Below are 15,091 nucleotides of genomic sequence, written 5' to 3' on the forward strand. Positions count from 1 at the left end.
CTCCAACAACTTCATTAACTTCAGTGTATCAGATTTCTGAGATTATCTGCAGGATGATTTAATGTTAATTTATTTTTCAATCTCCAAAGCGTCGTAGAATTTGATACGTTAAATATTAAACTGCTGTCTTAATATGATTGCTATCTTAATATGATGCTTCTAGTTATAAAACATCTTGGGTTTTATTAATACTCAGTATTCAGAAGATTGTGATGGGAGGAGGATTACAGAATGAATCTCCTCTCTGGCTGGTTGAGATGGTTTCCTTGATACTGATGGATTTGGTATCAAATGGACATGCTGTTGCATATGATATTCTTAAGGTGGATCCAGACATTTCATTTTTTACCTGTCTTTCACGAATAGACAATTTTATCTTTAAATGCAAGTAGCCATGTTGTCGTCTCCCAATTTCACCTATGCCATGGGGATGGATAGGCCCTGTGCAAGGGCCAGTGGTGGGAGGGTTGGGGGGTTGGTGAGGGGGTTAAGCACTTACTAAGGGCCAGTGGCTTCGCTATGGGGAGATAGGAAATGCTAAGAACGAGTCACCCTGGCATAATCACCTACACCACCCACTGGGCAACTCAAGAGTTTCATTGGCAGAAGTTAGTTACCTGCCTTGTCAGCGAAGGTAACGCAAGGAAAAGGGAGAAATCTTTTAAAAATAATAATAAACAGGAAATTAAACAATATCTTTAGTGCTAGGTCTTCGAACCAAATGTTAAGTGAGGTTTCTAATGATATAGGCATATCAATAATAAACGGGTAGTACAGGAAACTTTGTGATATCCGGCACCGACGGGACCGAGCTGTTGCCGTCCCATCAAAACTGCCGGACAAACCAGCGCTAATGTTAAAACATACGGAAGCTTTTGAGCTCCGTATCTAGCAACAAACCCTGTTGCCAGCTTCTAAACAGTCGGCCGTAGCTTGCAAGCGTCTCTGTAGCTAAGCAACAGCTTTAGCTAGACCTTGCAGAGCCTGACTAGTGGAAAAAAAAGCAACGAAAAGAAAAAAAACTTACTGAACCGACTCCTGAATTTTGCCGGTGGCTCGAGCATTCCGGACAGTTAACCTCCGGATAAACCAAAGTTTCCTGTAAGAGGAGGGGTTGGGCTGATTAGGGACCAAAAAGGGGACCTGCACATGGAGGCAGAGGGCATGGCTGAGGTACTAAATGAGTACTTTGCATCTGTCTTTACCAAGGAAGACGATGCTGCCAAAGTCATAGTAAAAGAGGAGGTAGTTGAGATACTGGAAGGGATAAAAATTGATAAAGAGGGGGTACTAGAAAGGCTGGCTGTATTTAAAGTAGATTAGTCACCAGGACCGGATGGGATGCATCCTAGGATGCTGAGGGAGGTAAGGATGGAAATTGCCATAATCTTCCAATCCTCCTTAGATATGGGGGTGGTGCCAGAGGACTGGAGAATTGCAAATGTTACACCCTTGTTCAAAAAATGTGTAAGGATAAACCCAACAATTACAGGCCAGTCAGTTTAACCTCGGTAGTGGGGAAGCTTTTAGAAACAATAATCCAGGACAAAATTAACAGTCACTTTGGACAAGTGTGGATTAATTAAGGAAAGCCAGCACGGATTTGTTAAAGGCAAATCGTGTTTAACTAACTTGATTGAGTTTTTTGATGAGGTAACAGAGAGGGTTGATGAGGGCAATGCGGTTGATGTGATGTACACGGACTTCCAAAAGGTGCTTGATAAAGTGCCACATAATAGGCTTGCCAGCAAAGTTGAAGCCTATGGAATAAAAGGGACAGTGGCAGCATGGATACGAAATTGGCTCAGTGACAGGAAACAGAGAGTAGTGGTAAACAGTTGTTTTTCGGACTGGAGGAAGGTATACAGTGGGGTTCCCCAGGGGTCGGTACTAGGACCACTGCTTTTCTTGATATATATTAATGACTTGGACTTGGGTGTACAGGGTGCAATTTCAAAATTTGTAGATGACACAAAACTTGGATGTATAGTGAACAGTGAGGAGGATAGGGATAGACTTCAAGAAGACATAGACAAGCTGGTGGAATGGGTGGACACGTGGCAGATAAAATTTAACGTAGAAAAGTGCGAAATTATACATTTTGGTAGGAAGATCGAGGAGAGGCAATATAAACTAAAGGGTACAATTCTAAAGGGGGTGCATGAAAAGTGAGACCTGGGGGTATATGTGCACAAATCGTTGAAGGTGGCAGGGCAGGTTGAGAAAGCGGTTAAAAAAGCATACGGAATCCTGGGCTTCATAAATAGAGGCATAGAGTACAAAAGCAAGAAGCTATATGAACCTTTATAAAATGCTGGTTCGGCCTCAACTGGAGTATTGTGTCCAATTCTGGGCACCGCACTTTAGGAAGGATGTGAAGGCCTTAGAGAGGGTGCAGAAAAGATTTACAAGAATGGTTCCAGGGATGAGGGACTTCAGTTAGGTGGATAGATTGGAGAAGCTGGGGTTGTTCTCCTTAGAGCAGAGACGATTGAGAGGAGATTTGATAGAGGTGTTCAAAATCATGAGGTGTCGAGACAGCGGAGATAGAGAGAAACTGTTCCCATTGGCAGAAGGGCCGAGAACCTGAGGACACCTAAGGCAATTTGAGGAAAAACTTTTTTACTCAGCGAGTGGTTAGGATCTGGAATGCACTGCCTGAAACGGTGGTGGAGGCAGATTCAATCGTGGCTTTCAAAAGGGAATTGGATAAGTACCTGAAGGAAAAAAAATTGCAGGGCTACGGGGAAAGGGCGGGGGAGTGGGACTAGGTGAAGTGCTCTTACAGAGAGCCGGCATGGAATCCCGAATAGCCTCCTTCTGTGCTGTAACCATTTGCGACTCCCATTAGCGCCTCCGGTACTGCAACTTACAAGTATGAAAATCTTGTGCATGCAGAGTTGCTTTTAAGGTGTGTTCAGAGCAATTGCACCTCATGCATGCCCCTTTGTTGCTGAATCTATCCCACGGTATTCCTGGAGCAGCTTTGCCACAATAGAAACTGATACAATTGGAAGCAGTTCAGTGATATAAAAGGGCGAGTACAGTTACTGCATGTGCTGGGGACAGTGATTAATTATTTTGGATCAGCAGCATGAGCTTTAAACAAGTTAAAGGCAGAGGCTATAAAGGGTTACAAGTGATCATTGGCTTTGCCAGGCTCCCAGTGGCTATAAGTCTGCAGATAAAAGAACCCTGAATTTAACATCTATGATACAGTCTTGCTGCATGAATTCACGAGACAGAGTGTGTGGAAAGAAAATTCCTTGTAGTGCCTTAACATTTCTGATGGATTCTTTTAAATCCAGGAAGGAAGGTATAGTTTATTTATCAGTGCTACAGAATCACAGCAGATGATCTTCACCCCACAATGATTTTGAGGAGGTCATCAAGTTAATAAAAAACAGTATTATCTTCGCTCAGTAAGTCTGGGGAGCTGGTTCCTGTTACATGTTCTGGTTATTATGAGCTGGTGTCTGGTAACAGCACTTTGACTTGTCACAGGTGGATCAAAAAGTGTCAGAGTCCTGATGAGGTTTCCAAATGGCTGAGCCAGGAGATGATGGAGACTAAACTGATGGACTGCAGTGAGCTGATGCAGGTGAGAGTATAAAGCCCAAAAGTAATTGAATTTGAAGTGAAAAGTGGCAATCTCAGGGCACTTGATCCAAAGAGTCACCGCTGCAATTTAATTCTCTGCCTGTGATATTGCAATACTATTCAGGAAGGTCTCAGCCTTGCCTCAGTAGTAGCATTCTCATCTCTGAGACAGAAGGCTGTGAATTCAAGCTCACTCCAGAGACTTGAGCCTGTAATCTAGGCTGATACTTCATCGAGGGAGTTCTCCACCATTGGTGGTGGTGCCTTTTAGATGAGATGTTAAACAGTCCCTGTCTACCTTTCTCAGGAGGGCTTAAAAGATCCTATGGCACTATTCATGGATTATCTGGTCATTTATCTCATTATTGTTTATGGGAGCTTGCTGTGCACAAATTGGCTGCTGTGTTTCCCTACATTATAACAATGACTACACTTTAAAAGTACGCCATTGGCTATGAAACACTTTGGGACATCGTGAAAGGCGAATGTAAGTTCTTTCATTCTTTTATTCAGTCTCATACTTTTTGCCAGTTATGCTGTCCCAGGTTAATGCCATCTTTGCTGAGTTTAATTAATAAATTGTTACAATTTTGTAATTGTATTTTTATATTTACTTCAAAAAGATTTCATTAAAAAAATTGGGATTGCAGTTCATTTGTACAATGTCCTTTGATTTTTGCTGAGCTGGGTTTAGATGAAAGTCTTCCGCTCACTGATGGCTGTAAGGGTCTAGCATGAAATAATAAGTTTGAACATTCTGGTGCACTTTTCCTTTGAATCCACAACAAAAAACTGCCTGTCATTTGGCGCAAATTGGTACAAAATGTGGTTTTACTTTAGCCGTTTCGCTGGGTCCTTGGAAATTGAAGTGTGAAGCAGAAGGTGTTATTTTGAGGTTGGGGTCAAGGCAAGCTGCTGTGGCAAGGTGGAGAAGGATTTCCTCTGCACTCTTGCCCCAGCTGAAATCTCCCTCCCCGTCTGTATTGTCACTTATCTTTGCTCCAAACTTAAGGCCTTGCACATCATCGGATGTTACAAGGATTACGTTTGTAGTAAGGTTGAACTGCGAGAGTGCATGTTGGCCAGAATGAATGACCTATTGGAATTGAAATGGTTAACAACGGGTGACAACATAAAGTGACTTAATTTCTCAAACAACTGGCTGCATTATTGAGTGGCACTAGACCACCTTATTTTCTCTTTTTTTCCCTCTCTATCCATTTGACAGCCTCTCCAAAATCAAAAGCCCCAAAATGATTTTCCATTTATTGGTCGTAGATTTATCAAGTCGACTGACAAGTGTATCGCTGGAAAGGGGTCACTCCACAATTAGGCAATATCTATCAGGGCAGCTCAATGGATAGCAATTTGAGACATTCTTTCTGAAGAGGTTGAGTAGGAATATGCAGTTAGTTAATTGCTGGTTTTATTTGGCTGTATAACTTTGAGGCAACTGTCAGCTTGGGTCAGTTGGTAGCAAAGTCGTGGATTTAAGTCCTACTTCAGGGACGGGATTTTCTGCTTCTGCACTCACCAGCCCACAGTTACCCACCCATTCACTTTAATGTGACTTGAGCACATGAACTAGGCTGACATTTCAGTGCAGTACTAAGGGAGTGCTGCATTGTTGGAGGTGTTGTCTTTTGGGTGAGACAAGGCCCGTCTGCTTGTTCTAATGGATAGAGAAGATTCCTTGGGGCTTTTTGCAGAAAAGCAGGGAGTTCTCTTGAAGTCCGGGCCAGGATTTCTCTTTCAACCAACACTAAAAGCAGCTTAACTGATCATTCATCTCATTGGCTGTTTATGGGTTCTTGTGCGTAAATTGACTTGTTTTTGCCTACACAATAGCGACTACACTGTCAAAGTAATGCTTTGGCTGTGAAGTGCTTTGGGATGTTCTGAGGGTGTGGTAAGACGCTAAATAAAGGCAAGTACTTTCTTTACTGACAGTTAACTAATTGTACACCTTATAATTGCTTATCCTGGCACTGAAGAGCCTCCAGCTACAACTCAAAGGATGTCTGATCAGATTTATTTGATTGATTGAATAGTCAAATATAAATTGCCCTGTCAAATGACTGAATTTTCACACAAACGGATGTTAAACTGATCTAAGGTACAGCAGAAGTTCCTTGGAATAGAGTAACATGGATTACAGAAGATGTTACCTCAAAATTTATTGAGATTGCTACTATTAGTGTGGTCAATTGGCAGTGAGAGCCAATGATTTCATGTGTATTGATTCATTTCTGCTGCATTTGCACTAGAATCCTAAATTTAGCTAAACATGTGACCCCCACTGCAGTTGATAGCATAAAAATGCTTGGAACAACTGCTCCCCGATGGGTCAGTGGGTAAAGGCACTGCCCCGTGTAGTATTGAGCCATGCAGTCTAGGACGGCCCCAGGCATGATTGCTGTGCTGAGCGGGCAGATTTCAGCTAGGGCAATGGTAGAGGCAGCCTCAGTTCCTTTAGGCTAAGTAGGGAAAAGATCCAGCCATTCCTTCCTGCAAGGTGCATGTATGTGGACACGGGTGAGGACAGGGTCAAGCTCAGCTCTAACACCCACCCACCCGCTCGCCCCCTCCCCCCAAAGATTGGATAGTCCACCAATACTCTGGGCTCACAGGAAGAACAGCAATCTGGGCAAAGTATGGAGGGCTATCAGCATCCCTGCACGAGTCACAGATTGAGAAAAGACCATTCGGTCCATTAAACATGACTACATAACGTGCTTCTATAATGCAGAGACCAAATGTGCTATGTTAACATGTGCCTGATGTGCTTTCTCACACCACCACCACCCCACCTCTCGCCTCGCCCCCCCACCCTCCCCCACCCCAACCCAGTCCCACAAACAGCTTGAGAAGATTATTGATAGTTTTACTATGGAGGGTTGGGAGTAAACATTCCTCAGAAGTCATGTGAATGAAGACGTATCTCCCATCAAGTAAGGAAGCGTCTTCAGGATCTGCAAGCCCCATTATAATTGAGTTACACCTAATTATCAGCAACCACTGACTATCCTACCTAATGCCTTTATTATACTTGACTCTTAGTGCTTCAGTTATGTGGTTGGAAGCAGAAATTGCAACAGTAAAAGTCAAGTACAGATTTGCTGGCACATTACCACTCTTCGCTGAGCTGGCACGACCAAACCAAACCCAAGGTGGTGATCTGGCATTGGATTTACGTTCTAACAACTGGGGCTAATAAAACTCTCCAGAACACATCGTACATCATGTACCAGTTTGCACTCCAGCATTGACCTGATTATTTCATTGAAATCAAAAGCCATTGTGTTGTCGATTTACAAACCAAGTCATTGTAAGCCAGATAGAACAGGAGTGTGCCTTCTTGTCCCATATGAAAAATGATATGAATGTTGGTCTCATTGCTGTCTCCTACACAAAAACATTCTGCAGGCAATGGACCGATTCACAAGACAGTGTGGAATTTTGGAAACTGTACTTTTATTAACACGTTTCGTCTCCATCACACTGGGATGTATTGTTTGCTCTTTTGTTTTCGTGGACAAGTTGTGGAGCGGCTGCCGTTGTTAGCAACAGCTGTCTCGAGTCACAAGTTTAAAGCAAGGGTTGGGATTAGTTCAAATGACACCAACAACAACAACTTGTATTTATATAGCGCCTTTAACGTAGTAAAACGTCCCAAGGCGCTGCACAGGAGTATTTTAAGACAAAAAATTTGACACCGATTCACATAAGGATAAATTAGGGCAGGTGACCAAAAGTTTGGTCAAAGAAGTAGGTTTTAAGGAGCGTCTTAAAGGAGGAAAGAGAGGTAGAGAGGCGGAGAGGTTCAGGCAGGGAATTCCAGAGCTTAGGGCCTAGGCAACAGAAGGCACGGTCACCAAAGGTTGAGCGATTATAATCAGGGATCCTCAAGAGGGCAGAATTAGAGAAGCGCAGACATCTCGGTGGGTTGAAGGAGATTACAGAGATAGGAAGGGGATAGATAGATAGGAAACCAACAGTTTTCATCTAGAAGGGCTGCCCGGTGTGGGACAGCTTTAATCACTATTATTATTTAAATATAGGGGAATACAATTGTTTTATACTTTTGTGTGAGATTTTTATTCCAATGTGCTGAGTCATGGAGTGGTACGCATTACCCACAATCTTCCATATGGCAGCATCGCTGCCTCAGGCCATTAGGGAGAGCTGGAGCAAAGGTGGAAGATCAGGTTGAGTCACTCCATCTGATATTAAAACATTCAAAAATGTAACAAGAAAAGGCCATTCAGTCCACCAAGCCCATTCCCTTCACAAAACACGGGCAATTTACCCTATCAACTGTACCCATTCACTCAATACCCTGAGGGACAGAATCGACAACCACTGCCAAAAGTCCTAAGAGGAGATTTGATGGAGGTGTTTAAAATCATGAAAGGTTTAGATAGAGTAAATAAAGAGAGACTGTTTCCAATGGCCGAAGGGTTGATAACCAGAGGGCACAGATTTAAGGTGATTGGCAAAAGAACCAGAGGCGACATGAGGAAAAACTTTTTTACAGAATGAGTGGTTAGGAGTTGGGATGCACTTCCTGATAGGGTGGTGGATACAGATTCATCAGTAGCCTTCAAAAGGGAATTGGATAAATACTTGAAGGAGAAAAAATTACAGGGCTATGCGGAAAGAGCGGGGGAGTGGGACTAACTGGAATGCTCTTCGAAAGAGCCGGCGCAGACTCGATGGGCCGAATGGCCCCCTTCTGTGCTGTACTATTCTATGATTGTATGAAATATTCTGTGAAGGTCCTCCCCTCCTCCCAAAGGTAATCGAGCAACATTGCAGTATATTAATTCAACCTCACAACCCACACAATTCAACTCTGGCCGGTTACATTTCACAGATGGCACCTCCATGATTGTAAACAGCACAGGAACCATTGTGTCTTTAGAGCATTCTGAATGTCCATGCTTATTCTTATAACGTTCAATCCTGTTCTTAAAAATGTATTTACCCAGCTCGTTATTGAGCTTACCATTTAGTTGTACAGGATTAGAGTTAAAATTAAAAATTGAATCTTTTGATTCCTAATCAGAGCCATTGGAAAGTTACAGAAGATTATGGAGACTTCCCCTCATTTCTTGCAGAGACGTTATGGGCTATTGTGGATGTGTATCGGTAAACTCTGTTGAAGAGTATGGAGGTTTTTGCCCTCCTCCAAATTCAGAGGTACCCTTCTCCCCCCACCCCCCTCCTTCATGTCCAGCCCATGGAGGTCCTCATTCTCTCTCCAACAGGTCATCAAGGTACTCTCCTTCTGCCCCCAGGTCACTCCCCTAGTTCATGGAGGCACTCTTTCCCCTCCCCAGGTCACTCCTCTAGTTAGTGGAGGCACTCTTTCCCCTCCCCAGGTCATTCCCTCCTCTAGTTAGTGGAGGCACTCTTTCCCCCTCCCCAGGTCACTCACTCCTCTAGTTAGTGGTGGCACTCTTTCCCCTCCCCAGGTCACTCCCTCCTCTAGTTAGTGGAGGCACTCTTTCCCCTCCCCAGGTCACTCTCTCCTCTAGTTCATGGAGGCACTCTTTCCCCTCCCCAGGTCACTCTCTCCTCTAGTTCATGGAGGCACTCTTTCCCCTCCCCAGGTCACTCTCTCCTCTAGTTCATGGAGGCACTCTTTCCCTCCCCAGGTCACTCTCTCCTCTAGTTTGTGGAGGCACTCTTCCCTACTCCCCAGGTCACTCTCTCCTCTAGTTAGTGGAGGCACTCTTTCCCTCCCCAGGTCACTCACTCCTCTAGTTTGTGGAGGCACTCTTCCCTCCTCCCCAGGTCACTTTTCTCCACTTTGCTGCTCACTGCTGCTCCCGGCTCCAACCAGCTGCTTTGCTCCTGAGCTCTGCCAGGCATTGCAGCCAGAATTTCTGATCTGCCAATAGAATACATTTGAACCTGCAGTATGCGACAGAGCCTGATCCTGGAGCAAAGCAGCAGTATTAAGTGGGAGCTAGAGTAACATTGAGAGAGAATTAGGGAAACGGAGCAGGATGATTTTTACAGGGGGAGCCGATATTCACAGTTGCGGGGGGTGGGGGGGGGGAGGAGGGGGTGCTTTTGCGGCAGGGTATGATTTCTGTGGGTTTTACAAATAAAAGGTTGCCGTACTGCCCTGCTTATAATCTTTTTTTCCCATCCCAAAATTAATTACCCTAACTGACTAAATACTTCCGGAGGATGGTCAATAATCACATGGTTTTTGTTCATTCATTGTTCATACATGTTTCAAGTCTCCTGTTTGATTGTACACTACCCTACATTCATATTTATTCCATGCCTTCTAGCAGTCCTCTTAAGAACAGTGTTGGCAAAGGCCTGTGAACTGATTTCCTTTACCGAGGGAATGGTTTGTAATGTGGGGACACCTTAGAGAGAGAAGGAAAAATTACAATGGCCCGTCCTGACAAAGAAGGCCCTCCTGGTTGCTTTTATTATCGCATTTATTTTCCTATTAGGAGTATTTTTGTGCAGAGTTAATTCCACACAACGTCAGCCTCAGCCCAGTTATTAACCTTTTACCATTTTAACCTTTGAGGAGCAGGAACTATCATTTGCTACGCTTATTATATGGAGCGGGGGAGGGTTGGGGGGATTTCCGCTGTTTGTTATTTAGGGCAATATCATGTATAACGAATGTGTTTATGATTTTGCTGTAGGTAGTCAACACTGGAAATCTTCCCCCCGTGACATTCTTTTTCAGTAGGAGAAGGGTTAAATTAGAGTGCAGTCCCCTCGCTGTATCACTCGGGAATGAGGAACACTCCATTTTGATTTAATGGCTCCAATCCCGAAGTCATAGTTTGTTTGTTTGTTTGCCCTGGAGTATGGTGTGCTTGTATGTGGAAACCAATTCTTCAGGATGCTGCTGATATTCCTGATCATTTACAGGCCACCAAAGTGCAGGCAGGCAGACAGGAAGTGCAGGTATTCTTTCTAGTGAACACACAGCTGTATTTACAGTTATAACATTGTTAGTAACCGTAAAACACAGGGGGTATATTTTACAACCAGCGCTGTTCCCATATGAACACCTAATGCGATCGTTCTAATTCCCTCTGTGCATTTCTTAACACAGGCATTAACCCAATTACTGCCTGCACTTAAAAACCAAACAGAAGCATTAACTAAGAGTGCATTAGTTACTGGTACAGGAACAGCGCCAGTCAAAAAATATAGCCTAAATAACAACAGAAAATACTGGAAAAACTCAGCAGGCCAGGCAACATCCGTGGAGAGAAAATAGAGTCAACGTTTCGGGTGAAAAAGGATTTTCACCCGAAACATTGACTCTGTTTTCTCTCCACGGATGTTGCCTGGCCTGCTGAGTTTTTCCAGCATTTTCTGTTGTTATTTTGGATTTCCAGCATCTGCAGTATTTTGCTATCGAAAAAATATAGCCTCTTTGCTGCTTATAATTTATAAATTTGCATTATGTTTTGGTTTCTACATCTAAAAGCATTGCTACATGTCTTGCAGGCTGTGTATTCAATGGCAACTTTCCCCTTCCCACAAGTGGTTGAACTGAGAGAGAAGTACAGTCACGGACACTCCCAGGCAAAGGTCACCGCCTCAAGGTATTTTCCCCAAATGCTAAAAAGTCGACAATGCCTCATTTCAAGCTCTTCCACTGTAGCAATTTGATATGACTTTCTTTGTTTGCTTCCTTACAGCTGCCACTTGAAAGAAACTCAATGTCAGAGGAAAGCATCGAACGAGACGGATGGAACCGGTGCCGTCCTTCCTGCAGTGGGCTCTTCGCATGCACATAATCCACCGAACTGTCAAAAGACAGGTAACAGGGCAATAATGTTCAGCTCTGTTATGACTGTGGCCACAGTGGGAAAAGTCTGAGGAGGGCAAGAGAAAAGAAATGACGTGGGAGAATGTTCAAAGATCAGGGAAACAATGGGGGAACATCCAGTGTCATAATGGAAGATTGGTAATAGCAGCGCTACAGGAAATGGCCTGGGGAGTGAGCTACGTGGGGGGGAGAGAGAGAGTGCTGGGTAGAAAAACAGATGTCAAAAGTACCAGAATAAAATGAATATATTATATAATAAATGATTGAGGGCAGAGGTGATATCACTACTGAGAATAGGTTGGGGAGATGGGGAAAGAGAAGAGATCGTGGGTAAAAGGGGCAGAAGACAACAGATGGTTGACCAAAGTATAGTCATGTCAAAGTATTCAACTCCATTGAATGTTTCTAATTTTGGTTCCTTAAAGACGAAATAATAAGGAATATGAAAAGTGTTTAAGCCACTAGACATTTCTGATAGAAATGAGTGTTGTCTAAGAAGCCTATGGAAAAAGCAGACCAGTTTCTAGACACTTTGAACCATGCACCATCTCCAGCACAACTGCTGCCGGGACTTAGCCAATACTGTTCCGAAACTAGCGAGGAACAGAGAAAAAGGTGAACATGCTAAAAGTGTCTGCATTTACTTTTAGGTTCAACGTACGGTTCACTTGCATTTAGCAACTGCTGTTGAGCTCCCGTTAGTGTGGTGGCACAGAATGCTGGGGTGCCAACACGCTGCACACCGTGAAGAGGGAACATCAATTCATGCAGTTGCTCCTTCACACAGTGAGTTAGCAAATCCAATAAGCTCACCACAAAGGGTTGCCAACTCTGGTTGGGTTTATTCCTGGAGGTATCACCACATGACCTGCCGCCTTGAACCGCCCTGACCCCACACTCCCGCCATTGGTCCATCCTCCAGACGCACTGCCTTCCCACGGCCAATTGGAAAGAGAACAGACTCTTTGCCACCCAATTGAATAAATCTTCACTGCTAGGGAAGCAGCCTTTTCCCCCCCCATCTCCAATATTTTTATAACTAATAAATTAAAGTGTTCAAAGAAAAGGGAAAAAAACACAGTTTTGTTTAATGTCCCCTCTGCGTTTTCTCCTGGGTGGCTCGCAGCAGTGTTCTGGAGATTCATCTACAATTCCTGGAGACTCCCGGACAATCCTGGAGGGTTGGCGACCCTATCAACACAGGAAGGTGCCAAGGGAAGGCCAGGCACTTTCCTGCAAGAATGGGGTAAAAAAGGCAGATTATCTCTGCTTTTGAACAATCCCGTACAACCAGTTTCCAAACAGCATTGACAAAGACCTGGCAACAGCGAGACCACCGATGGTGCATGGCTCGAGGTGATTAAGAATTAGTGAGGGAGACAAATACTACCTTTTTTTTAAAGTGACTCTAATTTTTTTTAGTAGTGCTCACTTCCTACAATATTCACCTTTTAACTGAATTCTTATTTACATGTTCATTCTGTAAAATGTATATCCTAGATACATAGGTCCTGAAATTCCAGGGTGGTTCTACCACTCTTCCACCGTAACTCCAGCGGGAGACTGGCAGAACTGCTGTAGAATTTTAGGGCCAGACACTAGCCTTATCAAACCTTTTTAGAAAGAAAAAATAGGAGCAGGAGTAGGCCATTCGGCCCTTCGAGCCTGCTCTGCCATTCACTATGATCATGACTGATCCTCTATCTCAAAACCATATTCCCACTCTCTCCCCATACCCCTTGAGTCTAGAAATCTATCTATCTCCTTCTTAAATATATTCAGTGACTTGGCCTCCACAGCCTTCTATGGTAGAGAATTCCATAGGTTCACCACCCTCTGAGTGAAGAAATTTCTCCTCATCTCAGTCCTAAATGTCCTACCCCATATCCTGAGACTGTGACCCCTCGTTCTAGAACCCCTAGCCTAGGGAAACATCCTCCCTACATCCAGCCTGTCTAGCCCTGTCAGAATTTTATACGTTTCAATGAGATCCCCTCTCATTCTTCTAAACTCTAGTGAATACAGGCCTAGTTGACCCAATCTCTCCTCAGACAGTCCTGCCATCCCAGGAATCAGTCTAGTGAACCTTCACTGCACTCCCTCTATGTCAAGTATATCCTTTCTTAGGTAAGGAGACCAAAACTGCACACAGTACTCCAGGTGTGGTCTCACCAAGGCCCTGTACAACTGTAGTAAGACATCCTTGCTCCTGTACTCAAATCCTCTTGCAATGAAGGCCCACATACCATTTACCTTCCTAACTGCTTGCTGCACCTGCATGTTTGCTTTCAGTGACTGGTGTACAAGGACACCCAGGTCCCTTTGTACATCAGCATTTCCCAATCTAGCACCATTTAAATAATACTTTACCTTTCTGTTTTTCCTACCAAAGTGGATAACTTCATATTTATCCACGTTATACTGCATCTGCCATGTATTTGCCCACTCACTCAACTTGTCTAAATCACTTTGAAGCCTCTTTGCATCCTCCTCACAACTCACAATCTCACCTAGCTTCGTGTCATCAGCAAACTTGGAAATATTACATTTGGTTCCCTCATCCAATTCATTGATATATATTGTGAATAGCTGGGGCCCAAGCACTGATCACTGCAGTACCCCACTAGTCACCGCCTGCCACCCTGAAAAAGACCCATTTATTCCTACTCTCTGTTTCCTGCCTGTTAACCGATTTTTGATCCATGCCAGTATATTACCCCCAATCCCATGTGCTTTAATTTTGCACACTAACCTCTTATGTGGGACTTTATCAAAGGCTTTCTAAAAATCCAAATACACCACATCCACTGGTTCTCCCTTATCTATTCTACCAGTTGCATCCTCAAAAAATTCCAGTAGGTTTGTCAAACACGATTTCCCTTTCATAAATCCATGTTGACTTTGTCTAATCCCGTTGATATTTTCTAAGTGTCCTGTTATCACATCCTTTATAATAGACTCCAGCATTTTCCCTACTACTGATGTTAGTCTAACCGGTCTGTAGTTCCCCGTTTTCTCTCTCCTTTTTTAAATAGCGGGGTTACATGGCTACCCTCCAATCTGCAGGAACTGTTCCATAATCTATAGAATTTTGGAAGATGCATCCACTATTTCTGCTGTGAGGAGGATGCCGAGAAACTCCAGTATGATTTGGACAGGTTGGGTGATTGGGCAGATGTATGGCAGATGCAGTATAATGTGGATAAATGCGAGGTTATTCACTTTGGTGGCAAAAACAGGAAGGCAGATTATTATCTGAACGGCAATAGATTGGGAGAAGGGGAAGTGCAACGAGACCTGGGTGTCCTTGTGCACCAGTCGTTGAAGGTAAGCATGCAGGTGCAGCAGGCGGTTAAGAAGGCAAATGGTATGTTGGCCTTCGTAGCGAGAGGGTTTGAGTACAGGAACAAGGATGTCTTGCTGCAGTTGTACAGGGCCCTGGTGAGACCACACCTTGAGTATTGTGTGCAGTTTTGGTCGCCTTATCTGAGGAAGGATGTTCTTGCCATGGAGAGAGTGCAGCGAAGATTCACCAGACTGATACCTGGGATGGCAGGAATGACGTATGAGGAGAGATTGGGTCGATTGGGCTTATACTCGCTGGAGTTTAGAAGAATGAGAGGGGATCTCATTGAAACTTATAAAATTCCAACAGGACTAGACAGA

The 15,091-nt window shown here is 43.9% G+C and overlaps 1 protein-coding gene across 1 annotated transcript in view; it reads left to right on the forward strand.

Annotated features, from left to right (window-relative positions):
• Positions 1 to 15,091, forward strand: part of LOC147105149 (TBC1 domain family member 30-like) — an 89,529-nt gene that overhangs the window by 66,105 nt on the left and 8,333 nt on the right. The window contains exons 8-10 of the mRNA XM_086011751.1: positions 3,505 to 3,601; positions 11,101 to 11,198; positions 11,295 to 11,416. Of these exons, the coding sequence (XP_085867877.1) occupies positions 3,505 to 3,601; positions 11,101 to 11,198; positions 11,295 to 11,416 (317 nt within the window). The remainder of the gene's footprint in view (positions 1 to 3,504; positions 3,602 to 11,100; positions 11,199 to 11,294; positions 11,417 to 15,091) is intronic.

Source organism: Somniosus microcephalus, chromosome 18 (assembly GCF_052327205.1).
Source record: "Somniosus microcephalus isolate GS21.2 chromosome 18, FLI_Smic_1.0, whole genome shotgun sequence".
NCBI lineage: Eukaryota > Metazoa > Chordata > Chondrichthyes > Squaliformes > Somniosidae > Somniosus > Somniosus microcephalus.